This window comes from Malania oleifera, chromosome 10 (assembly GCF_029873635.1).
Source record: "Malania oleifera isolate guangnan ecotype guangnan chromosome 10, ASM2987363v1, whole genome shotgun sequence".
Lineage (NCBI taxonomy): Eukaryota > Viridiplantae > Streptophyta > Magnoliopsida > Santalales > Ximeniaceae > Malania > Malania oleifera.
Window position 1 is genome coordinate 54,953,735 of NC_080426.1, and position 27,992 is coordinate 54,981,726.

Consider the following 27,992-nt stretch of genomic DNA (forward strand, 5'->3'; position numbering starts at 1 on the left):
GCACACGAGGAGAAGAAGATGAAAGCTTTGATGTCACAAATGAAAGCATTTCAATTAATTCAAGGCATTCAAATGATTTTGAAGTTATTTGAAGGATGGATTGAGATTTTTTTTTAGTTTGTTGATAGTTTTATTTTGAGAGATTCACACGATTTGAAAATAGTTGTATTTAAAGAAACTCACATGCTGTAAGAACAATTATAATGTTTAGATTTTAGACTTACAAGAGTCACACAGTTTGAGTTTTTATTTTGAATTGGATTAAGATTAATTTATTATGTTTTATTGCTTACAATTTTACTTGCATGAATTAGGAGTTGTTAATTAATATAAATGATTGAATGATTGATATAGTTACTAAAAAAGTTAATACACAAACTAATTACAAGTTATTGTATACAATTTAAATTATTATGACAAAAATAAATTATTAATAAAATTATATTTGAGAATGGCGGATTATCCGCCCATCTGCCATGAATTATCCGACCCGAAACCGCCTAATCCGCCACTTAAACGAGTCGAATATGGATTATGATTTTTTCACCCGATAATCTCCCTTATCCGCCACGGATAAACCGACCCGATCCGCTTTGCCAGGTCTAAGTATATGTATTTGGGAGCATTTTAGCACTCTAGTATTGTATATTTGCATTTTTGGTTATATGAATTCAACTTACCACTGCATAGGTTGATAGTTATACATACATACATACATACATACATATATATATTAGAAGGTATCGGATTAGTGGAATTTCATAGTATCTATCATCTGAAAGCTTGCCCCTGACGGCAATTTCTCTACAAAAATGGCATGAGAGGCAGTGAGGAGTAGAAGTGATAATTTTGAGTGAAATGAGTGGTTTTGACATTCTCTATTGTCTAGAAGAATCTCAATGTGTTTATGAAAAACCTAGTTTAGATGCTTGGCAGTAGATGATAGAATTCAAGTAAAAGGAATATCGATAGCTTCGGCTTGTGATTACTGGGTGCAGAGAAGTTAGGAAAACATTGATCACATTCTTTTTTTAGGCGAGGTGGCTTCAGAGGTTTGACATCGGACTAGTGTGGTGTTAGGGATTCCTTTCCAATGGTTCCTTCCCTGGAAAAACAAAATTGCAAACTGGTTCCACTATGCTCGAAAATCATCTATTAAAGGTATTTTAATTAGTCTGATTTCGTGTTTGATTACGTGGTGCCTCTGAAATCGAAGATGCAAAGTAAGAATAGAAGGAATTTACCAAAGTGCAGATCATACGTGGAGAAGTGTTCAATACTGGGTTAGTTCTTTAACTAAGAGCTCTATTTCTTTTTGAAAATCGAAGATATCAGACATTACGATTTTGAAAGAGTTTCAAATTCAGCATCAGGGAGTTTGCTCTAGGCCTGAAAAAATTATGTTGTTGGTTAAACCTCCAATAGGGTGAATAAAACTTAATTGTGATGGGAGCTGTAGGGGCAATCTGGGTACTTCAAGAGGTGGAGGAATCATTCGGGACTGCTATGGCATGGTGAAAGCGGCTTTTTCAAGCTATTTTGGCAATGGTATGAACAATAGTGCAGAATTAAAAGTAATCCTGGAAGGAATTCATTTATGTAAATGACTTCATTATTTTAATGTGATTATTGAGAGTGACTTGAGAATTGTTGTTGATTGGTTTCGGGAAGGTAAATGTACCTTGTGGTATCTTTAAGATTTTTGGGAGGACCTTGTGGCGGAGCTAGAAGGAGTGGACTTCATGGTGATCTATCAATATAGGGAATGCAATAGTGCGGTTGATTTTCTCACTAGAGAAGGAGAAATGGGAAATAATGTCATCTACGAAGAACAACATCTTTTACCACATTCTCCGAAAGGTATCCTTGGTATGGATAGGTTGGGTCTCACTTTCCTTCATCATTAGTTCATCCTCTCGATTTTTGTTTGATTGGTTTAGATTTTTTGATTTGAGTTTATTTTATTATTTTTGTTTTTGTTAGGTCTGTTTAGATTTGTTTCTTATTTAGTTTTGGTTGGATTTGTAGTCCTGTTTTGGTTGGTTGTTGGTGTTGTTTTTGAGAGGCCTTTAATGTCTTTTTTATCTGCAATCTCCCAATGATTGTCATGTAACCACGGTATTTTTCCTCCAAAAGTGAGAGTATATCAATAAATAATTGGAGGTGGCGCCCTCATTTAGTTAAAAAGAAAAACCCATTATTTTCACTAATTTTGATATTTTATGCTAGATGGTACACTGATCACTAATGCCTTTGGGTAATTGATAAAATTTAATGGTTACATTTTTTTAAAAATAAACTTTTAATTTTGTCTAATAATAATATATTATTTTTATTTATGAATATTCACTAAAATACATAACAAAAAAATTGTTAATGTATAACAAAACTTTGTTTATGCGATTTTTTAATTTTATTAAACAATATTGTTCTGCATAGTTCAGAGGGTCAAAATTAATAAATAATGGATATTCAAATATTAGATATCAAATAGACAAAATAATTAGTATTAAATTTAAAAAATGGGCGTTCAAGTTAAAATTTAAAGTTTGTTTATAGAATCATATTTGAATTCAATATTTAACACTTATTACTTAATTAATTTTAATAAAACTAATTTTAGTAAAACTCCCCTTAAAAAATTAGGAGTTAGGACCAAACGATATGGTATTTAATTGGTTCACTAATTTAGTGCACCAATTCAGACATAACTTTTATTTATAGACATTCAAGATCAAACAAACACCCCTTAGGCTATACAAGAAAAAGAGTCGTCTTTTGTCACATCCCATGCCTTTATCCACCCCTCAAAGAATTTGAACACGATACTTAAAATAAGAAATTGTCAAACTTTAATCATTGCAATGTTTCGGGCATTCGACATCTGTAACGTCCCTCAATTTCTTAACATAAAATGTCACATAATAAATCAAATGGTCAACCCTAACCCATGGGTAGCGGGGACACCTGTCAAACACAGCGGAAAACCTAGCAGCAGTAAACATAAAATCTCAAACATCCAATTATAAAACATAATACCAGAGCTTTCTATAACATCAAAATACTGTTATGATATACAACCTCCAAAAGTCAAAATAACACTAGGATTAAATAACAAAAACTCCCGATCCTAGTTCAATGCTTACCCTTCTAGTAGGGAAGCTCCAATCACTCAACGGCGGCTTTAGCCCGCCAGTCTCACTGGATTTCCTGAAAATCAATTAATGTTCAGGGGTGAGACACTTCACAGTAAGGGAAAATAAACTAAATACAGCTGTGTAGCAACATGAATATTTAATGCATTTATACATATATAGTACATTTCATAATTCCATAAACATCATCATATCGTACTGGGTAAACATATATTTTCACATCTGTTAATAATTCATATCATACATAAAATCATCTGTTATAACTGTAGTACTGAAAACAAACCTAGGATGAATAACTAGCTGGTGTCATGTATTACCCCCCATGACGGGTTGTGCAGCCCGAAGGCGGGACCCGACAATGGTTGGCCGACCACTGCCGAATCAAATATGTCTGTAAGTACGATGGGCCCGCCACACCCTGGTCCGGACTGCCAGGTGGACGTCCACACTCTACTGAAAGCCACATCGACTATCCATCTCCCATCCCCTCGTGGGACGGTAGCACTAATAAGGCCTTGTGCCAAAATTAACCCATAGTTATGGTACCGAACTCCTGGTCTGAACTAAACTAACATCCTGATTGTGAAAACATATAATACATGATCATATATATAACATCATTACGGTCTCGTGCCGAAAATATAGTAATTACGGCCTCGTGCCGAAAACATAAATACGTGGCCTTGCGCCAATAACAAAAATACGGCCTCATGCCGATAACATAAATACAGCCTCGTGCCGATAACATAAATACATGGCCTCGCACCAATAACATAAATACGACATTGTGCCGATAACATAAATATATGGTCTCGCGCCAAAAACATAACTACGGCCTCGTGCCGATAACATAAATATATGGCCTCGTGCCAAAATTGTTTCAGGTATATATATACTGAAAATACATCATTTATCACATAATCGTCAAAACCATCACAACATAACTCATATTTTCATAATACCTGAAATCATGCTTTGTTCGTAAAATCTTTCACATCATAATACATTTCACACAAAATAATATTCATGCCACACATATACTGTGAAAAGTCATACTTCATATTCTAAAATCGTGAATTACTTGCATCTCATACATACATATACATTTTAATCATCATAGCAGTATTTTCCCAATCGTACATTTCATTCGTAATACACAATATAACATATGCTTTTCTGAAAATAAATTTACTCATAATCAATAATAATTTGTATGGAAAATTACTGCTTTAGTTTATTCCCTTACCTGACTACTGAGAAATTCCTTAGGACCCAAAATTTCACACCCTTGGCGCCCGAAATTTAATTCCTACAATTTACATTTTTCCCTAGATTAATTAATCTATTTCTTCAAAATAATACTCATCTAGCCTTCCTTAGGCTTCATATACCTCAAATTAACATTTAAACTATTATTTAACATCCCCACTTAATTTTTCCAAATTTTGCCTGCGGGTCCCAAAATTACACCCGCGGCGCTCACCCGAGGCCTAAATTCCAGAAATCCTACTTCAGTCCCAAATGCTTAATATTTTAACATTTCTAAATTAATGCTAATTAATTAAAAATAAGCCCCTTAATAATCGCCGCACCCCAAATTTGGAGTTTTGGCCCGACACCCCCACGAGAATTTCGTCCCACTAGACTTGTAGAGAATCATCTCTAGATTCTCGTGATGGTGTCCGTTCGTCAATTGGGCTTATATTTTGCAAGAAATTAAAGAAAAAGAAAAAAATGGCTTACCCCAGTGAATACGTTTACGCCGCTCCTATCACCGATCCGCTCGGGTAGAAATGACGGCAGCAGCGAATGGAGTCCAGTGGTATCTTCGGATTTTTGATCGGGTGAAAATCCATCACGAAATCGAGGAGAGAGGGAGAGAGAACGTGAGGAGAGAGAGAGAGTTCTGAGAGTTGCAGGTAAAAGAAAAAAAAAATAAATAAAAAAGAAGAAGAAGATAGAAGAAGAAAAGGAACTTTGAATAGGAGGATAATAATAATAATAATAATAATATATTTAATTAATATTAATAATAATATATTTTATTAATAAATAAAAATAAATTTTAATTAATTTTTTTTCTTTTTAAATCTGATTAATTAATTAATTAATTAATTAATTTTTTTTAAAAATTTTTAATTCTTTAATTTTTTTTTTAGAAATCAATCCACTAATCTTTTATATCTCTTTTTTGGGATTTTTACAACATCATTCAACATTCTCAAGATGTGATGACCTTGACATCTCATTCACATATTTGTTTGGGCTTTAAAGTCTAATGTGGGTTGTTTGAGATCATTGTAAAAAAATAAAATAAAATATGAAAACAAAAACAAGCAACTACTAATTTAAAATTGAAAATGAACAATCCATTTGGTCAATGTTTTTAAAATTAAAAAAAAATTGATTAAAGAGATCCAATTTTTTTGCCCTTAAAACACATAACAATCAAAAATCATAAAAATAAAAAAAATACAAATTAAAAGTAATATAAATTCTTATAGTTATTTTACTTAACTTCAAAGCTCATTTTATAAAAATAATTTTACTTCTCATCACAATTGAAAAATAGTAAAAATAGTGGTTTTTATTATTATTTTTTTCAAAATAAAGATGATATATATATATATATATATATAATATTTTAGCTTTAAAATGTCATTTTATTTCAATTTTAATTAAAATTATGTACAAAATGAATGGTTTACTCCACTTTTGAATATAAAAAAATATTATGATAATAGATTGTAAAAATAATTGAAAATTATAAAATTTAGTTTTAGATTTTTTCTAAAGTAGTTAAAAAATTTCTCAAAACCAATAACATTGACATGCGTATTTTCATAATCTAGTTTTTCATTTTATAAAATCAAAAACTTAAATAAAAAAATAAAATTGATACTAAACAAAAGTTGGGCGACCGTTTAGTATTATTATAAAAAAATATAAAAATAAAAAATAAGAAAACTAAAAATAAAAAACAAAAATTGAAAATCGAACCAACAACTTATTCGGTTAACATTTATAAAATTAATACAAATTATAATTTTGATTGAAGGAATACTCATTTTTATTCTTCAGTAAAATAAAAAATAAAAATATAATTCAAAAATACTATAATACAAAATTTTATAATTTTCCATCTTTAAACTCATCTTTTAGCACCAAAAAGATGCTAGCTATGGTACATGAGAAAAAAAAAAGTAAAACTAATTTTCTTTTATTTTTAAAGAAATTACATGAGTATTTTTATTTAATTATATTTAAAGTTCACATAATCATTTTATTTTAATTTTAAATTACGTGTAAATTTAATTTTACATATGAAAGTTTTCTGATTACAAGTTGTTAAAACCGTTAAAAATTATATAAAATTTTAATTTCTTAAATTTAAAATAATTAAAAATTGATAACAAAAATAAAAAAATTAATAACATAACCAACTTTCTACCTTGTTAGATGAAAGAGATCGGAGAACGCAAAACTGCAAGCTGCGGTGCCGGAAAGGGTTTTACCAGAAACACAAACCCTAACTCGGACTTTGCTTTCAGTCCTCCACTATATTCAAGCAGAGGTGGTGAGTCATCTTCGTAAATTTTGTATTTCTTTTCCTCTACACTTTTCTAATGTTCTCTCATCATCATAATTTTTTATCGAACTCAATCCCTTGAAGCTATCATGGAACCCAATCTCTGCCTTTCTTCCCCAAAAGCTTTAGCATGTACTCATTCTCCCATCTTTCTCCCATACAAGGCCCCTTTCCTTGAAAATTCGGGACTTTCTGTGAAGTCCCATCTCTCCTTCCCATCAAAACAAGCGGAGAGGACACAATTTTTTGGCCAAGGTTTGATTTTACGAGAGAAAAACGCTGCTTTGGTTAGTTCGAGAAAGGCCCATGTCCCATTTCACCCAATAAGAGCTTTTGTGAAGAGAAGAAAAGAGCTTCCCTTTGATAATGTTATCCAAAGAGACAAAAAGCTCAAACTGGTTTTGAGGATAAGGCATATTTTGTTGAGTCAACCTGATAGGATAATGTCGCTTCAGTACTTGGGTAGATTCAGGCGGCATCTTGGTATTAAGAAAAAGCGAAGATTCACTGCTTTATTGAAGAAGTTCCCTGCGGTCTTCCAGATTGTGGAAGAAGGGGCTTTTTCACTTAAATTCAAATTGACTCCGGAGGCTGAGAGACTCTACTTGGAGGAGTTGAAAGCTAGGAATGAAATGGAAGATTTAGCAGTTGTCAAGTTGAGGAAATTGCTGATGATGTCGGCAGAGAAGCGGATTCTTTTAGAGAAGATTGCTCATTGGAGAACTGATTTTGGGCTTCCATTTGAATTTCGCGATACAATCTGTCGAAGGTATCCCCACTATTTTAAGGTCGTACCAACTGCGCGAGGCAATGCTCTAGAATTAACTCATTGGGATCCCAGGCTTGCTGTTTCTGCAGCTGAGCTCTATGAAGAAGAAAAGCGCGCGAGAGTGTTGGAAGAGAAGAATCTAATTATAGATAGACCCCTTAAATTTAATAGAATTAATTTACCAAAGGGTCTTAATCTTCCTAAGGATGAGATGAAAAGGATTTGTAGGTTTAGAGACACGCCTTACATGTCGCCATATTCTGATTTTTCTGGATTGAGGTCTGGTACAATGGAGAAAGAAAAGCATGCTTGTGGGGTTGTTCATGAGATCTTGAGTCTCACTATTGAGAAGAGAACACTTGTGGATCACTTCACTCATTTTCGAGAGGAGTTCAAATTTTCGCAGCAGCTGAGGGGGATGCTGATAAGGCATCCTGATATGTTCTATGTGTCCTTGAAGGGGGATAGGGATTCAGTTTTCCTCAGGGATGCATATCATGATTCTCAGCTGATTGAGAAGGATAGGCGGTTGCTCATTAAGGAAAAATTTCGTGCACTTGTTGAGTTTCCCAAGAGGAGTGCACATAAAAGTGATATAGATGGTGTAGAAGGATCTGACAATCCCGAAGGTGGAAGTGCTGGGGAGGAGGAAGAAGAATGGTCTGATGTGGATACTTTATTGATTGATGGACTGGATGAAGAAGAAGAATATGATGACGACGATGACGAGGCTGACTATGAGGATGATTGGAGTGATGAAGATGATGATATGCCACCAGATTTCTATGGAGATGATAGAACCCCGAAGCTTGAATCAGATCAAATGATTAAACAGGCTAAACACTTAACTAAAAATGAAGAGAAGGTGCTTGTTCCTGCATTTCCTGATGGTCGGAGAAGAGAACGGTGGTAAATGATAAAAATGGCCCTTGTCTAGAGGATAAAAATGCTTTGGTAAATTGAGTTACAAGGCCTTCTTATGTGCCTTGGAGTACCAGTGCACTTTACTGCTCTCTGAGGTTCTTTATCCCTTGATAAATGCAAGATGCAAGATCTGGTTCTTCATTCTTGCATGAGGTTCAGGAAAGTGCTCGAGGAAAGAAGCAGAGATTGATAATAAATATTTTTTTCCTTTGTCTTTATGCAAGATAATTAAAGGTTTTAGTTGCTCATGAAAGCACTCAACAGAAACTAGCATAGCTCATCTCTACTGTGTAACAATATATGACTTTTGTTAATATAATTGATTAATATCCTGTAAGAGCACTGAACAAGTATCTCTGTGTGAATGGCATGTCAATGTGAAGCTTTTCTTTTTCTTTAACATAATGTCCTTTTGTGAATTATGCTTGCGTAAAATTCTTTTTTATTACTCTTTTTTTTTTTTCTGTGAAATGGACAAAGAAATGCTCAAGCTTGAGCTTGGGATGTTTGAAAGATTGTTTTCATTGGCCTTGAGCTTCGAAATCCTACTTGTAGGTAATGTATCTTTTGGACTAGTTACTTGTAAAATCATTGAATGGTGGAGGTTGGGAAGCAATAAAACTACCTTGTTTGTGTTGTTAAAATGCATATTGGACATGAAGGTATTGACATATTCTCTTGTAATGGCTGCTCCATGGACATGAAGGTATTGACATTTTCTCTGGTAATGGCTACTCCATGGACATGAAGGTATTGACATTTTCTCTGGTAATGGCTACTCTATGTATTGTCTTGACCAAGGTGTTAGGAAACCTGCATTATAACCTTCATGAAATGTATGATGGTCCATAGTTTGAGAAGGAATGACTAATCAAGCTATAGCATTTGACTTATTGCTCTCACAGTTTTTCCTTCAAAATGATAAAGCTTCTTAGCTGCTTACTAGTCTTGTTTACTTTCTTTCAGTTTTTAATTGCTGACATTTCAAATCATTTCATTTATTTACTTGTTTGATAGTTACTCTATACTTCACTTTTCCAGTAAAAAAGGTTTTCACGAATTGTTCTCAGTTATTTTGTGGACAAAGATGATATCATAAATGTTTGTTCAGCTCTATTTACCTAGTTGATATGAAATGTTGTCATATCTATTTGTATTTCTTGTATTTGCCAGCTACTAACCTGTATTGGGTCAAGTTTCTATTGGATTTCTTGGAAGGCATTGGGTTTCTATAAATTCTTCTACAGTTTAATAAGCAGAAGTATAGGTGTGGGAGCGATGCTGATGGCATGAGCTGTTGCGACTAGCGAGCAAGTAATATATCTATCAAAATCTTAGAATAATGATCATGAATGCAGTTTGGTTTTGCAATATATATAGAAATTATAAATGTATTTTAGTTTTCTAAGATTTACTTAAGTTTATCATGAGACTATTTGTGATAGATTTGAAGTAAAATTAAATTTTAGAATCGAACATTTTAAAGATGGCATGCAATAATTTGGCTAGAGAGATCTTTTTGTCTCACATAAATTTGAAGAATGCTTTGACAATCAACATCATTTAATTTTAGTTTCTTGTTTTTTTGGTTATTTTACAAAATGCTGCACCACTTGTAAGGGAAGTATTTTTGGCCGGTTTGGTTGATCAGATTGTAATTTTAAGTCACACAATTTAACAAAACTGTATTGCAGTGCTGTAGGAAGATAGATAAAGTTGGTCATGAATGCAAAATCTGTTTAGGTGAAAGTCTTAAATGCTTGGGAAAAAATGGGGAGGATTATTAGTAAGGTTACTCCTTACTCAACATTAAGGCGATCATTGATAAAATTTAGATTATGGCTGGAATAATTGAAATATTTTTCTCAGCATTGTGAGCTTATGTCTTCAAATCTTTATTAAAAGGAGGAAAATTTTTTTGCTTTAGAGAAAATGACCCTTGATTTATTAAGAACTCATATATCTTCTCATCTAATTGGGATCCTCTATTGGAAGGTCGAAGAATAAAGTTGTCTTTTAAGAGCATGAATTTTGGACCGTGAATTTGGATTTAGATAGATTTGGACAAATTTCAACACAATTTTATATTACGTCTCATTTAAACTCAATACAAATTTGAAACTAAGGTCTCTTCAAACCTAGGATAAAAGGTGATGAGATCCCAATATGGATTAAATATCATAATATTCCATGAATTTATTAGACTTCAAATGGATTGAGTTTGTATTGTAAGTGTTGTTGGAGTTCCTTTGTTTTTAAGACTTTTATTAAGCAATTGAGAAATTTTTCATATGCAAGAGTCTGTTGAAATTAATATTGATGATGAGTTGCATGTTTCCGTGGAATTGAAAACTCCTTATAAACTTTATCACGGTTTAAATTGAGTATGCTTGGAGGCAAAAAAAAAATGTCAAAAATTTTCTACATCTTGGACTTGCTACAAGAAGATATGCTAAATCAAAATGGATAAAAAAAAGGATATTAATGCTGATTTTGCTAATCTATTCAAAAGGTAATGTGAAGGAAAGGAAAAGAAGGAAACTATGGTGATGGCTTATAATAACCAGGATGCAGTGATAACCGTTGGTCCACTGAGGCATCAAAGGGGGTGAATTGAGTTTTAAAAAATATCTATTAAGTTAAAAACAACAATTTTAGTGCACACTCTACTTTTCTGAAATGATGCTCACCAAGTTTTAAAATAGGGCAAGAAACATAATGCAGACCATAATCACCCACATAATTATCTCATATCAATCACTAATGCATAGTTTAGAGAGAGTGAGATAGTTAGAGTGATATATAAAGAGTGACATAAAATTTATAGTGGTTATGTCACTAGATAGACATTTACTCACCAAGTTAATTGACTTGAATTTTTCATTAATTCTAATTTTTATTCTTTTTTATACAAGATAATCACTCTTCTCAAGACAATTGAGTTGTGCCTTTGAAAAATCACTAGACATTTACTCACCAAGCTAATTGATTTGAATTTTTCATTAATTCTATTTTTTACTCTTTTTTATACAAGAGAATCACTCTTCTCATGACAATCGACCCACGAGCTATAACTTCGAAGGATCACTATCCTTCACTTATTGAGCCCCCCTTGGCTTCAAGACTTCAAGTCCTAAATTCACTCGAGCCCACTAAGCTAACTTCTTAAGACAATCGTCCAGTCAAGTCAACTAGATTACCCTCTTGACATACTTCAGTTCTTGATTGATTGTGATTGTGTCATCTTTGTGCAGCTCCTCAAAATATGATGGTGTTTGTTCAATTAAGATAGTCGTCATAAAAACATAGGTCGTTGAGCTAAGGAGAATCATATGTTGCCTATTCACCCCAGTGACTAAGTGGAGAATCGTTTAGAAGAATCAAACACTACATGAAAGGCACAAATAATCTAATGGATGAAATTGCTTATCATCCAGGCGATAGAGAATATGGAGTCATTAGTCGAAGTTTGTTGATTATATTTAGCGATAATGGTCGATTATATCATCAAGTGAAGGTCGCCCATCATTAAGCGACAAGGCAAATAAGCATTGGGTAAGAATGTCAACTACAATAAATTAGACATTTAATGTTATAAAATGATCCCTTGTGATTAGGTTTTAAATGTTTCATAAACTTCATTTGTTATTAGGAGTTTTTTGAATTTATGCTTTGTTGTGCAAATAGTATACACCAATGCACAACGAAAACATAAATTGAATCAGACGTGCAATGCAGCAACCAAGGATGAATAATATGAAACAATCAATCACAAAGATAATAAAGGAAAGCAATAAAATCACACGACACAAGAATTTACGTGGTTCGACAATATGCCTACATTCATAGGAGCAAGTGACTAGATTTTCATTATTAATAATCGAAGCTTACATCAAGGTTTATAAAGTTTTATTATTTATTCTAATCCTATACGTACAAAAGGCTTAGAAACTTCGTAAAGTACCCCTGTAGCAAATCTCAAAGGAAAATCCTTCGAATCCCCCAATCTACTGATCTTACCAATTCAAATTCCATAATTAGCGCCAAACAAAACTGTCGACAGTTTCAACAAACCATCGATGGTTTCATACTAAAACTAATTCCTACAGAATGAATCCATGAACAATTATCTCCCAAGGGCAAATCGTCGATCATACCGTCGACCAAATAGTCGATGGTTTCTTCCTCCAGCACAACTTCCTTATTCTTTGGTCCACCGAGAGGTGTCTCACCCCAGCGAATTATTGTCTTTTGTCCTTCTGGTGATTGAGCTTAGAAAGCTCAGGGGCAGGGTTAGAATTTTGGTGACTTGTGAGTGGTAGTAAGAATTGAAATATGTATAATTATGTTTTAGAATTTTTGGTTATGTAATATATGTGGATGGATACTCTTTTTTGGGTTGTATATAGTACTTTGGTATTTTATTTGAGGTTGTTCATTATTTTTCCGCTGCGTGAATGGTATTAGAGACAGTGATATTGGTCTCATCACACCCTAGACCCCACTTGGCAGGTTTGGAGCGTGACACCTAGACACCCAAATACTCTTAACTCAGAGTAGTCTACCACATTACCTCTACAACTTTCTCATCTAGTGATGCCCTTGGTGATTGGTTAACCAAGAAACATGTCTTATTTACTGCTTTTGCCCCTAGAAGTTCCTTGCAAGCGTTGTATTCAACCTAAGACACGGACCGCTTTCAACTAGAGTTCGGTTCATCCTTTCCGTCACACCATTCTGTTGTGGTGTCCGGTGTACTGTAAAATGTCTCCTTATGCCATGCTGCTCACAAAGAACCTCGAATCAGTGTGCTTAGTTTCGTTGTCAGACCTGAGGCATTTAATCTTTCTCCCGGTATAGTTTTCCACCTTAACTTTCCACAATTTAAACTTGGCAAAAGTCTCTGACTTGTGCTGCATGAAGTACACCTAGACCTTACGTGAGTAATCATCAATAAAGCTCATGAAATACATATATCCTCCGTGTTATGCTACTCTTATGTGTGGCTACATATATCCTAAATGTAGTCTAGGATTCCCTTCGTCTTGTGTGTGGTTGTCTTGAACTGCACCCTATTTTGTTTTCCCATAACACAAAACCTACAGAAGCTCAGCTTGCATGATTTGACCCCCTTCAAAAGATTTTTTTTATGAAACTCCATCATTCCACGCTCACCTATATACCCTAGCCACATATGCCACAAGATCATATCATCCGACTCAGACTCTGCAATTACAACTCCACCTATAACTGTAGTACCCAGCAGTGTGTACATATTCCTTGGTACTTTCTGCCGCTTCATCACAATCAGAACACCTTTACTCACCTTTATTACCCCACTCTCAGACTTGTAACTAAACCCGCTACAGTCTAAAGTGCATAATGGAATCAAATTCTTTCTCAGTTTCGGTATGTGCCTAACTTTACATAACGTCCTCACTACACCATCGAACATTTTGATTATGATATTCCCTATTATGACAATTTTGCATGAAGCATCATTCCCCATCAGAATAGTGCCATAATTTACCAACCTGTAAGTGGTGAACCAGCCTTTGTTGGGCGTTATGTGATACGAACACTCCGAATCTAAGATCCAAGAATCTGTGAGACCATATGAACAGGATGAAACCGAAAGCATATCACCATCACCGCTCCCTGAGTATCCTTCTTCCACTACATTTGTCGTGTTTGATGAACCCTATTTATTTTAAGCATTCCCTTTCTTCCTTCCTGGACAATCGGGTTTTATGTGCCCTTTTTTCCCGCACTTAAAATACCGCACGTCCTTCCTCTTCCTAAAATTGGACCGAGCCCTATTGTTGCTTGGTCCACTAAGGAACTTGCTTCTCTCATGATCCTGGTTCTCCTTCACCTTGCGAACTCTCATCGGTGACCTTATTCCTCTGATGAAACCCCAACAATGCACTTGTGATATCCTTCAACTCTAGGGTTTCTTTCCCCAATGTCAAATTCATAACCAGATTCTCATACGTAGGAGACGTAGGTAGAGAATTCAGCAACATCAACACTTTGTCTTCTTCCTTGAACTCCAAATCAACCCGCTTCAGATCACTGATGATTTGATTGAATACGTTGATGTGTTGATTCAGATATGAACCCTCTGTCATCTTAAGCCTATAAATTTTTTACTTAAGATACAACTTGTTCGTTAATGACTTGCACATATACCGGCTCTCCAGTTTTAGCCAAACTACCGCTGGAGATTCCTCATTTATGACGTGATACATCATGCCATCAACCAGACAAAGACTGATAGTAGCCACAACCTTCGCTTCCAACTCCTTCCAACTCATGTCGTCCATGCCTCCCAATTGTTTTATGTATAGTGCCTTCACCATACCTTACTGCACTAAAAAGCCCTTAACCCTCCTCAACCAAAGTTTGAAATTTCCCATTCCATTGAACTTAACAACATTGAACTTCGCTGAAGAAATCCCAGCCATTGCAACCGATAGCTCTGATACCAATTTTTTGTGTAAAGAGTATACATCAATGTGCAACGGAAACACAAATTGAATCGGATCGTACAATGCAACAACCAACGATGAATAATATGAAACAATCAATCACAAAGATAATAAAGGAAAGCAATAAAATCACACGACATAAGAATTTACGTGGTTCAGTAATATGCCTACGTCCATGGGAGAAAGTGATTGGATTTTCACTATCAATAATCGAAGCTTACATTAAGAGTTACAAAATATTTTTTTTATTCTAAACCTATACGTACAGAAGACTTAGAAACTTCCTAAAGTACCCCTATAGAAAATCTAGAGGAAAAACCTCTAAATCCCTCAATCTACCGATCTTCCTAATTCAAATTCTGTGATAAGTGTCAAACAATACTATCGACGGTTTAATACCAAGACTGATTCATGCAAATTGAAACCGTCGATGGTTATCTCCCGAGGGCAAACCATCGATCATACCGTCGACCAAATAGTCGACGATTCTTCCTACAACCTAACTTCCTTGTTCTTTGCCCCACCATGCTTTCCCGGTGCATGTGTTCCACTAAATATGAGCCACATATCCAACATGCTTATAGCCATATAATTGATGTAGGTTTAACCCCAAAAGGGCATAAATATGTGCAATGGTTATTATAAGAGGATCTCCAACCCAACTTAATAAACATTATGTAATAATGTAACACTAAATAGGCCTTAATGCCTTTTTATCCATCTTATCTCTTTATCTATTTCTCTTTCACTTTCATATCCACTTGGTCTCATCCCTCTCTATCATTCCTTACCTCTTATAATTTAAGTCTTTTCATCATCCTCTTTTCTCCCTTTTATGTTTTCTATGATTTCTACTATTCTTACTATTGCTATCCTCACACTTTTGATAAGAGTTGACGTAATGAACAACCAATCCATCATTTATCCATCTAAGTCCAACACCATGCCTTAAATATTATTTGAGTTTTGATAAAATAGATTGTTAGGATCCTTTGAAAGACAATTTGCACTTGAAATTACAAAATATTGTAAATTTCTTGAAGTTTAACCTATAACTTTCAATTGATTCATTGTCCATAAAATTTGTGCACAACAACGACCAACGGTAACATATTTTTACCTCTTGGTCCTTAAAGCAAGTGGATCTTACTTATACTAAACCAACTAATTAAACAAAAACCTATAAACTGGCAAGTTCCATTTATGCTTTCCATATCAATCTTAGATCCAACAAATCAACATCAAGGTATCCTAATAATTTAAATTTAGTGTGTTTTAGATTCCATAGTCCCAGATCAGTTGTTCCTAGGACATAATGCATTATATCACACTATACATTATATCAAGTCTATTAGTAGTGAGACATAGCTAAATCCAACCATGCTATACGTTTTTTGTTAACAAATTTCTCTACTTTATTCATATATATATTTTCAGAGAACTACTCATTAGAGTTCTAAAAGTTCTACATTTATCAATTCCAAACTTTTTCATGAGCTCCTTAGCATATTTAAACTGACTAATAAATGTTCCCTCATCATATTGCATAATTTGCAATCCAAGACAATAATTTAAGTCTCCCATTAAACTCATTTTTCATCAAGTCAGGGAATACTTTACACAGGCTAACATGATCAGCACCAAAAACTATATCATCAATATATATTTATACAATCAATTTCAATGCTACAAGACTTGCCATTGCTCAAAGAGTGAGTGAGAGAGACATAATATACCAAGATTTGATGCGTAAGGTGGTTATGGTAAGGCATTAAACTATCAATGAGCTGCATGAGAGAAAGAGAGTAGCAGGTTCCTAACGTAACCTTTTCTTAAGGGGAATTTCCTAAGCTTCTCTTTAATTAGGGATAACATCTCCTTTAAACTGTCCACATCCTTTAAGGGAGTTACAATTGATTCAAACGTTACTTTGCTTACATGCTTAGCAAGTTTGATCAACAGAGAGAGAGAGAGAGAGAGAGAGAGAGAGAGAGAGAGAGAGAGAGAGAGAGCGTAAAGTAAATGATAGTTGGCAACATTTCTTAAGAAACCCTAAACATTGGCATTTGGCTAGGGGTGTGAAGGTGTTTCTTCTAAGTGATTGTGTTCTTGTTCCTCCATCGTCTACTTGTGAAACCCTTTAGCTTCTCTTTCTCATAGCATCTTTCATACTGTTGCAATACAACCCTTTGAGTTTTCTTTAACACGTTCTTTTATCAAACAATATGGCTAACTTTTTCTCGGGAGGGGCAGAGGTTGATTTGCTAGTGCTAGAGACTAAGGATAATTCTTTCTTATGTTCTTGCCAAGGAATAACAATATTGTAGTTTAAATTGTCAAGTAAGTTAGGGCTTTGTTATCACTATTTAAATTATGAAAAAAAAGAGAAAAATGAAAACTAAAAGCCACATCAAAACATAAACTAAAACAAAAAACCAACGGCCTACTTGATTAATATTTTTAAAATACACAAAATTAAAAACTTGATTAAACCAATTCATTTTTGTCCTTGACTCAAATAACAATTTTAAAAAATGATTAATATAATGAAAATATAAAATAATTTAATTTAAAAAAACTATAATAAAAAAAGATTATTATAATTATTTTACTTAATTATTATATTTCAGAATTTCCCTTTACAAGAATAACCTTATTGTACATGATGATTAAAAAATAATAAAAAATATTTTATAAATGATGTAATATTTTTATTTTCAAATTTTATAGATATTTTAATTTTAATTAGATTTTAATTTCATATGATTATTTTATTTTATTAAAAAGAATGTATAAAAATAAATGATTTAATTAAAAAAAGTGTTAGTTTTAGTTATCAAAATATTTTGTCAAGAAGTTGGTAAGACAATTGAAAATTATGGAACTTAATTTTTAATTCTTCCACAAATAACTTAAAACTCAAAAACAAAAAAACTGAAACATAAATAAATACACTTCCTAATCTATTTATTTAATGTGCAAAAAAAAAAAAAAACAACAAAAAAGAAAAATAAAATCATACCAAATTAGAGTTTTTTTTCTAAAATTAATTTTAATTTAATTAAAAATATTTAATAAAAATACGGGTAGAACTTTACATCGATGCTTAGAAGCAAAAATTTTGGAAAGCCAGCGGGAGAGAGTGGTGGACCCTTGACGTTCAGATGACAGCCAGCTGGATTGCCGAGTTGGGTGGAGGCGGCTGCCGAGGGATTTGGGCTCGAATCTCTTAACAAAGGCGGCGACGCCGCGCATGGTGGTGTCGAAGAGGTAGGGTACACCGTCGTGCGTGGTGCCAGTGGCGTCGAGGAAGACACGGCAGGGCTCTCGGCGAGACGCGATTGGAAGTAATTGATGAGGCGCTCCGTCTTGTGGGTGGTCTTGCCGGCGAGGTTCTGGGACATGTGCACCCCCATCGCGTACCAATTGCGCGGCTGCATCGCGTACTTCTTGTCCCTCCGGACCCCTTTCTTCACGTCCCTGTGCACCAGCTTCTCCATTCCCCATTTCCTACATGCATTGAAGTTTTACCACAATTAATATTACAATCTCTGCCAGATCAAACCAATTAGGCTTCCAATACTATTTCAGAGGGAGGGAAAAAATGATTAAGGAAAATTGCAAGTAGAATAATGGGTCTTGGGAAAGCTTTTCGTCATGAGGAACTTCGTTTTTAATGTTCAAACAAAAGAATCGAACAGAATAAATGAAAAAGCAGAAAATAATATAATTAAAGATGTTAATGTGTATTAGACTTTGTGCCGAAACACAACTCTTATTTACTTGTAATACACTCTTATTACTTCAACTGCACTCATATTTATTTGTACAGCACTCGGTGCCTCCTATATAAATAGACACCCATGTATACTCTTAGGCACAAGAAAAATAATAATACTTGTTCAATATTTCTAACTTAGTACCAGAGCCACTGCTCTGACCTTTTCTTAGCAGTCTTATTTTCTTGGTGTTGCTCCTTCCTTATCACGTTTCCGTAGCCAACAAGGAACCACACCACAAACCACTGCATCCTCTGTCGTCATTGTGTTCATCATTTCGATCAAACTTCTGCAAGTACCATCAAGATCGTCATTTGCCTATTTACTCATTGGTGGAAACCAAGACGTCATCGGAGCTCGCACGCGCCGCCACCATTTCTGCTTTAGAGTCCACGTGCCTCACGCGCCTTACATGCCAATCGCCTGCTGCCTACATGCGCTCCATGCCCCTGTTTCATCTTTCCATGTCAGCCCTAGCTGACATCATCACGCCACGTTAGCTTGCCACGTTAGCCTGCTATGTCAGCACGCCACGTCAGCACTATTGACCGTTGCCCCAAGCTTTGACCGTTGACTTTCCTAGGGTTGACTTTTTCAGGCCAGGTTCTCTTTACCTAGTTTTTCGCATAGATTTCTTTTTTTTTGCAGTCTATTTTTGCAAATTGTGTCTCTAAATGGATAAAAAAGAAAATTTTTTCCTTACCCCATTAATACTACATTGGAGGGGACTAGGAATTATTTGTCTTGGTCTCAAGCTATACGCAATTTTCTTAAGGGTCACATGCTTTGACAATATTGTGCTGGTGCAATTACTATTCTTGTCAAGGGAGCAACTAAAAAAGCTTCTGCATTCACTGTTCGCATAGTTGATGAGATAGTCATAACCATATGATCCTTACTTGGCTTTGGAACACTTCCATTCCTTCCATCTCCAATCTGTTGGACAGCTTTGATTATGCAAAATCTGCATGGAATATGTTGGCCAAACAATATTCCACTTCTCACGAATCCATGAAATATCAGCTAGTGGTTGAGTTACATAAGCTCCGGCAAGAACCAGGGCAATCTATCAATGACTACTATGATCAGCTTTGCTTCCTTTGAGACCAATTGACCTTTCTGATCTAACTTGGGTATCTCAAAAGATGCTTAACAATATGCTACTATTTGAGGTGAATTCCGTCTCTATGAGTTCTTGATGTCACTTGACAAAGCCTATGAGCCCATTTGAGGTCAGCTTCTTAATTGCAATCCTCCTCCCTCTATTGATACTGATGTAAATGAGTTGGTTGGAGAAGAAACTAGTCTTACAACGCTTCAAGCCCAGAATAAGCTAAATGTTCTAGCTATTGCTCCCTCTGCTCCCACATAGCAACTTTTGCAATCAGGGTTTGATGCCTCTAGCTCTGGCAATCGTCACAAGCAGTCCAACAAAAAGTTTTGCAACTATTGCAATCGTCCTAGCCACACTATTGAGACTTGTTACCGTTGCAACAAATCTACTGCAGCTGTTGCCAATTTCGAGTCTACTCCGCCAATGCCCTTTGTCTCAGTTGAGTCTCGGTCTTTTGGATCCTTTATCCACCTCTCCTCAATTGAACTATATGACATAATAGCTAGGCTATTCGTATGACTGGTAATGCATCTCTTTCCACTGCTCTTGTAACGACCTGCTTATTTTACCATATATATTTTTTTCCATATTAATATCCAATATAATAATTCTGGTAAATCATAATCAACCTAGTAAATCACAATCCACCTGAACCCAAGGGTACCAGGGGTATACCTGAAATACAATACTGATATCTAAGTAGCAGGAAGCGTAAAATCATATACATATCAAATTGTCCAACCAACACAATACCAGAGTCTTACTACACTATCATATACATACACATATCCCAAAATATCCAAAAGTGGCCTAGGGTTACCACCCAAAAATCTGTGTGACTATAGCAAAATACTTACCTTTCAAATAGGGCAGGTCAGATGAATCCTAACGTTGCGGAGCTCTATCCGCTCTTCTATCTAGGGCTCATGAAATATTTATATAACTGGGGTGAGACACCTCTCAGTAAGGGAAATAAACTAATATCAGTGTGTGACAACTTGAGTATTTTCGTGTTATACATATAACAACACATGAACATACTTGATAAAATTGTCTGTATCATATCTAGAGAAACATGTTTTATCATATCATGGTATAACATACTGAATTTTCATACACATAGATCATTTCATATAACTGTACATAGAAAACATCTTGGATGGTTAGCTAGCTGGTGTCATGTTTTACCTCCACATAACTGGATTGTGCGGCCTGAAGACGGGACCTAGCAATGGCTGGCTGACCACACTAGATCAAACAAAAGTCTGTAAGTACGATGGGTCTGCCTCTCTTGGTCCGAACACCAGAGGGACGCCTGTGCTACAATAAACCACATATGTTAGAATTGGTATATTCCCAAGAGGAGGTGAATTGGAAATTTAACTTTTCTCCTAGGTTAAGTCATAAGTTAATATGATTTGGTAACCTAGGATCTTTATACACAATTCCAAATGTTTCGATGAATAAAATATGCGGAATTTAAATCATGCACATCATTCATACCATAACATATATGTGCGGTAAATATAAAGTGCAGAAATGTAAACAAACACACGATATGTTATCGGGGTTCGGCCAACTGTGCCTACGTCCTCACCTCTAGCTCGCAAGCCCGAATTCCACTAAAGGCTCACTTAAGGGTGGAACGGCACTGATACAAACCAGGTCAATTAGCACAGGGTTGACCTTAATCTTTACAACCAAGTCAATTAGCGGGGCTGACCTCAAACTACACGCCTTAATAGGATGGCGCACCTAACTTTCCTAACCAGGTCTAAGCCAATCCAAGACTATTTCAAAGGGTTAGTCTTCCTCTTCAGGTCTGTGCCTGGAAATACAATAGTATTTGCAATCAAACAATATCAGTATAGTGATTGTGCTTTCGTGTAAAGCAGATATGTACCTGGATGCGCTCAGTCACATACATCACAAGATGATTTAATAAGTAAGCTCAGTGTGGTCTAATATTTCAACTCTCAAATGTATTTTCTATTAGTGTAATGAGTGCGTGAGAGTATCAACAAGCAATCTTTGTATCACAAGATATTTAATCTACAGATTCACACAAAGATGTCAAGCAAGTTTCAAATGTATCAGTTTAAGGGATATATCAATCACGTAAATAGTAGATAATGTATATGCCTGGTTTGCAAAAAATGTATAGTCTTTGTATTCAGAAAATGATATGCAAATAGATATTGCAACAAAGATTATATTACAAACTCAAATATCTTCTCAAAGATATATCAATATAAATCACACAAAATATTTGAGTATGTTTTAAAAGAGTTTTTGCAACACAAAGACAAATACAAGCTTCCTAAGATATTGCAACACAAATGCAATACTCAGAAGCTTAGGCAAGTCTTCTTAGGATAGACTTATGTACAAAGCTCCCTAAGAATACTCCGGTTTAGCTCTCGTTAAAATTGAATCAATCAAATACAAATAGGAGAGCAAACCTATAGCAATAAACACTCAATCAACTTACAAAAAGTATGAGCAATGGGAGAAGGTAAGTATGACTGGTTTTAGTATGAAAATGAGTATTATAGGTTTTTGGATTATCATAGAATTTTCTCTAATCAAATCCGCTAATCTACTACTAATAATCCAAAATTAGTGGGTACATATAGACACCCCATGATATATAACCGTTGGGGACATAGCCGAAATTATTAGAAAAGATTAATGATATTTAAAGTATTTTAACCCTGATAAAAATAAGTTTACCACGGTAAAAACGCAGGGCAACCCGAGAGACCCGGTCGACCAGAAACCTTTCAGTCGACTGAAGTTCATATTGCTTGGTCGACTAGGCCATTTTTGAACTTGGGACTCAGTCAACTCGACATACATGTTCGAGGTGATTTTTCCATTTTATCGAGGTTTGGTCGAACAGGCTATTTTGAACTGGGTGATTTGATCGACCAGATAGTTGGGATTTCTCTCGAGGACCCTCGGTCGACCAGACAGTTGCAATGCAATTTGGGCTCGATTGACTAGGTGGTCAAAATGTTGACCTCAGGAGGTTTCGGTCGACCAGGGTGAAATGACTAGACATGGTTTGGGCAACCGAATTGTGGTCAACCGGTTGACCCATATCGGTTTCGATCGATCGAGGCAGAATGAATTGCCAAGGTCGGTCAACCAAAAGTGCACAAAGTGTGCATTTTGGTCCTGTTTTGGTTCACAAACACCCTATTCAAGTGCCTAACATATATGAGTGCAAAGGTGAGTGTCCTAAGGTCTCTTTAGGTCCAATTTGAAGGAACCAAAAGAATTCGGTGTTGGTCGACCAAAGGGTAAACTCCAAGGTCATTTTAAAGGTCATTTGTATTATGAGCTTACATATTTGACCATGCATGTGATGTGTGATTATTACATACAAAAAGCCCTAATTACTATTATAAACCCTTTACATGAATGACATATATTATAATCATAAATATAAATTGGTCTTCACATCTTGATCTTGACGATTGATGTTCCTGCACATAATCTCATATACTCATTAGATATTATGAGTATTTATCATAATCAAAACCGTGCGTGACCGATAAGGTCAACAACATCGATTTCCGATCTCCTATTGCTCCGTATGGCAAGGTGTAGCACTAACATAAACATAATCGTGATCATATAGCTATGGTACCGTGTTTCGTGAAAGTCTAAACCAAGCCAACTAGGTTCTGATAACATATAACATATTTCCAAATAATGATATATGACTATTACATAATCATATATGTCATGTTAATATTTTCATACATCTTTGTATAACATATTATATAAAATTTACGGCCCTTACGTTGACATTTTGTATTTTATAAATCACGGCCTGTATGCCAGTATTTCATATAAAACACTCGACCTGTATTCCGACATATCATATAAAAACCTCGCCCCATATGTGGATATATCATATAAATTCCTCTGCCCGTACGCTGATATATCATATAAAAACCTTGGCTCGTACACCGACATATCATATAAAAACCTTAGTTTGAAAAATCCCTGTATCATTTTAACATTTTCCTGGAAGCAATAAAACATACTTATTTTGTAACCATAATATTCCATCATTATAATCTTCCATGGTAAATTTTACTCATGCCACACAAGAGGTATTAAACATATTTCTGATCAACAGCATTATTTTCGACATAATTCTACATTATACATATTTATTTGAAATTAAATACTATACAATAATAAATACATTTTCATGAAATCCCAAAAATTCCTCCTCGGGAGCTTTTTCCCCATTTAGAAGCAAAGTTAGCATACAAACATAGTAAAACTTAGTTCATTTTAAGCACCTAGGAGTCCAATTTGGGCATACAAAGTCCAAACTGAATGGGGTCAGTCCCGGCACATCCGTCACATTAACCTGGATATGCCAGAGCTGACGGTGCCTAAAAACTCCTCTTCTAGAACTTTTTCCCCACTTAGAAGTAAAGTTGTTGGAAATGGTGTATTCCCAAGAGGGGGGGATGAATTGGATATTTAAAAAAATTTCTTCCTAGGTTTAACTAAGCCAGCAACAGTAATACACAACCTAGGGTTTGTTTAAACACATACTAATTCAACAGATAAATTACTGAGCAGATATTAAATCAAATAAACTATTCTCACTAATTCACAATCATTCAAAGTGCATATGTAAAATAATAAGAGCATTAAACAATAACATATAGGTGCGGAAAATAAATTGCAAAAATATAAAGTGCACACACGATATGTTATCGAGGTTCAGCCAATACTGCCTACGTCCCTGCCTCAAGCTCACGAGTAAGATGATTCACTACTAATGCCCACTTACGGGTGGAGCGATACCATTTACAACACCTTATAGGATGGTGCACCTAATTCTCCTAACCGGATCTAAACCAGTATGAGACTTTCTTAATCGGGTCTAAGTCTATCCAGTGCTTTTCTAACCAAGTTTGAGCAATTCGGGACTTTTCACAGGGCAAGTCTCCCTCTTCCGACCATACGTTGGGAATACAACAAATGATAACAAATGTGTACAATAAAGATGCTTCTTACACTAAGCTAATATGTACTACAATATGCTCAATACACTCACGTATGATAAGGATTTATGCTCAAGTGATATTTGGTTAAAACAATATATCAACTCACAATAATATGTGCATCTATATGTATATGTGTGAGTGAGTGAGATCTTTGAATCAAAATGGTATGATCACAATATGAATACTCAAAGATTCTCTACAACCATAAGCAAATATCTCAATAAGATTTTTCAAATATCAAGCACAATAGATATTAGGGTTTATGACTCAAAAATAATTTTGCAAGTACAAGCAAGTGAGCCTTTGAATCTTGCAATGGATGTGCAAGATTCACAAGCAAAGAATATATTTCTCCACCAAAAATATTTGCCAAAGATAATATGAGAGAAACATGAATAATACTCTCAAATAGAATATGAAAAGTAAATGCAATATGAGAGTAAATACTATATGATTTAAAAACAAATGCGCAATATATGTAAAGCACTCTCTTTAGAAATTGATTTTTCAAAGTAACAATAAAGAGAGGATGAAAAATAGGCTTAGGAAGATGAAGATAGGATATAAAAATTTGAGAAGTTTTTCTAACTAATCATCTTGCTAATTATGAATCATGTAGGGGTATATATAGAATTGGGTGAAAATATGACCATTGGGGATACAAGGGGAATTTTAGAAAAAAGTTTAACAATTTTAATTATAAATTAACCCTTGTTAACCATGGTAAAAACCTGTTAACTTGAGAGGTTCGGTCGACCAAGGTCAAGAGCCGGTCGACCAACCAAGCAAAAGAACTGAAATTTTAGGCAAAGCTCGGTTAACTAATGAACGGGTCTTGATCAATCATGAGGCGATTTGAACCCTTCGTGGGTTTGATCGACCAAGCAAAAAGGTCAGTCGGCTACTCAATTGGTTCGATCAACCATGACGAATTATAGCTAATACTTCGGTCGACTGGGGCAGGTGAACAATGTCTAACACAAGGTTTGATCGACCAAGTAAGGTTGCTTCAAAACAATGTCGGTTGACCAACACAAGTCAAACTTTTGACTTCTGGCCAGTTCGGTCGACCAAGGCTCTTATAACACAATAGGATGGCCGACTGAGGCACTTGAAAAGTCAAGGTAATACCTCTTTCACCTAATAAGTTTTTATCTCTATCATTTTAAGTATAAGATTTAGGCTTAAGGGATTCTTATAGTCATTCTATGGTCTTTTGATTTTCCTATGGTCAGACTATGGCCTTTGAGCATTTAATTCTTATCATGCATGAGATGCAGTTATTATATACCATAATATAAAAACCAAATGCAATTACAATTAAAATACACAAATGTCTTTTTTCTTCTTTGCTCTTCTACGTGGAATTCTCTTGAAAGGCATAATCTTTAAGTCCATTAGGCTTCCACTTTCTCGTATCTTATATCCGTATTGAAATGTAAACCTGTTGACACACTAAGTGCACACATAAGATACAGATACTTTATCAACATCAAAATAGGGATCATACTCAAAAAGCAAACAAAAGTTAGAATACAAACAAACTTAGTAAACTTAGTTTAATTAAACACTTAGCTTACAATTCGGGCATACGAGGTCCAAACCAAGTGGAGTGAATTCTGACTGATCAAATTTAGTTAGTTACAACTGTATCATTTTTTTACACTATGTCCTAATGTCCGATCATTTGATTATCAAATCATTTTTAATTATAGTATATATATATATATATATATATATATATATATATATATATATATACATGTTCAAACATTATATACTTGTTAATTTCTTGTACTATTATTATTTTGTAGGATTTGCGGCTGTCAGAATACTACGACGATGCCAAGCACTACAATTAGGTCGGATGCACACAACTTTAAATTTTCCTGTATTTCTAGTTATCTTAATAGAATTAATTTGTATATTTTAATTTGAATTTGTATTTGTATGTATTTGAATTTTGAACAATTTGTATTTTAAATTTTACTGATTTATGAATGTTTTAAAAATTCAAGTTTAATTTTATGTATACTAAAATGTAATTACAGGTTTTTATAGGAATTAAAAAAAATTATTATTTCAAAGCATTAGTGACGGTTTGCAAAGACAAAGTATTAGTGACGGTTTAGAAACTGTCACTATAGAATCATCATTTTTTTTAGGTCAAATTCATCACTAAAGGCAAAATATTAGTAACGATTCTACAGCCATAACTAATAATATATTATTAGTGACGGTTTTTATAACCGTCACTAAAAGCGTACCATTAGTGATGGTTTGTTGATTGTCACTAATGCAGTCATATTAGTGACAGTTATTAAAACCTTCAATAATACTTGAACTTTAGTGACGAATTTGAGCCGAGAATATGTATAATTTATAGTGATGGTCATAGGCTACTAGTGACGATTTTTTTCCATTACTATCACTCCACTATTAGTGACGGTTTGTATAATTCGTCCTTAATAAGTATTAGTTGTCGCAGATATGGTGACTAGTTTAAAATTGTCACCAATATTGACCGAACCATGACTAATACTATTAGTAACAGTTTTTTGATTATTAGAGACTATTTAAAACAATCACTAATAACCTTATTTTTTGGGGTGATATATGCACCACTCAAATTCCTCTCTCAAATTTCTTGAAACAACCTTTAGTATTTGGAGCATAACATCTGCTATAGAACTCCAAAAAGAGCGATATTGGTATCTGCGGAAAGCTAGAAAAAAATCCCACAACCTTTGTGTTAACAATTTTCACAAATGAGAAGGTTTAGATAAAGAAAAAAATAGGGCAAATTGTTGATGGTTGGTGAGGTGCATCGACGGTTTTAGGTAGAGAGTTGAATGATTTTTTGCCTGAGGAAACAGTCAATGGTTTGGGGAAACCGTCAATGGTTTGCGTCAAGACTCAAAGTCCAATGGGTGAAAAATAGCTATTTTCTAAAATATTTAATTATTTTAAATGCCCAACGACCATATAATGGCTAGTTTGTTAATTTGCCTATATATATAAGCCCAAAGACTTGTTTAAAGATTGATCTTAGTTACTAACATCTTTAGAATATCATTCACAAGCACTTTGCATTTAGTTCATCATCTCAAGTGCTCAGAATCTCTTTGA

The 27,992-nt window shown here is 34.5% G+C and overlaps 2 protein-coding genes across 2 annotated transcripts; one reads left to right on the forward strand and one right to left on the reverse strand.

Annotated features, from left to right (window-relative positions):
• Positions 1-6,602: 6,602 nt before the first annotated feature.
• On the forward strand, positions 6,603-8,837 carry LOC131166838 (protein WHAT'S THIS FACTOR 1 homolog, chloroplastic). Its single transcript, XM_058125433.1, has one exon. It carries the CDS (start codon positions 6,834-6,836, stop codon positions 8,424-8,426), a length of 1,593 nt encoding a protein of 530 aa, XP_057981416.1. The 5' UTR covers positions 6,603-6,833; the 3' UTR covers positions 8,427-8,837.
• Positions 8,838-17,960: 9,123 nt separating this feature from the next.
• On the reverse strand, positions 17,961-18,755 carry LOC131166839 (uncharacterized). Its single transcript, XM_058125434.1, has 2 exons — positions 18,712-18,755; positions 17,961-18,438 (listed from the first exon to the last, which is right to left on the reverse strand). Exons 1-2 carry the CDS (start codon positions 18,744-18,746, stop codon positions 18,000-18,002), a joined length of 474 nt encoding a protein of 157 aa, XP_057981417.1. The 5' UTR covers positions 18,747-18,755; the 3' UTR covers positions 17,961-17,999.
• Positions 18,756-27,992: the final 9,237 nt, after the last annotated feature.

Coding starts and splice junctions, on each gene's coding strand:
- LOC131166838 (XM_058125433.1), top strand. CDS start 6,834: ATGGAACCCAATCTCTGCCTTTCTTCCCCAAAAGCTTTAGCATGTACT.
- LOC131166839 (XM_058125434.1), bottom strand. CDS start 18,746: ATGAGTGCAGTTGAAGTAATAAGAGTGTATTACAA. Junction 18,439..18,711: donor GTAATAAGAGTGTATTACAA/GTAAATAAGAGT, acceptor CAATGCATGTAG/GAAATGGGGAATGGAGAAGC.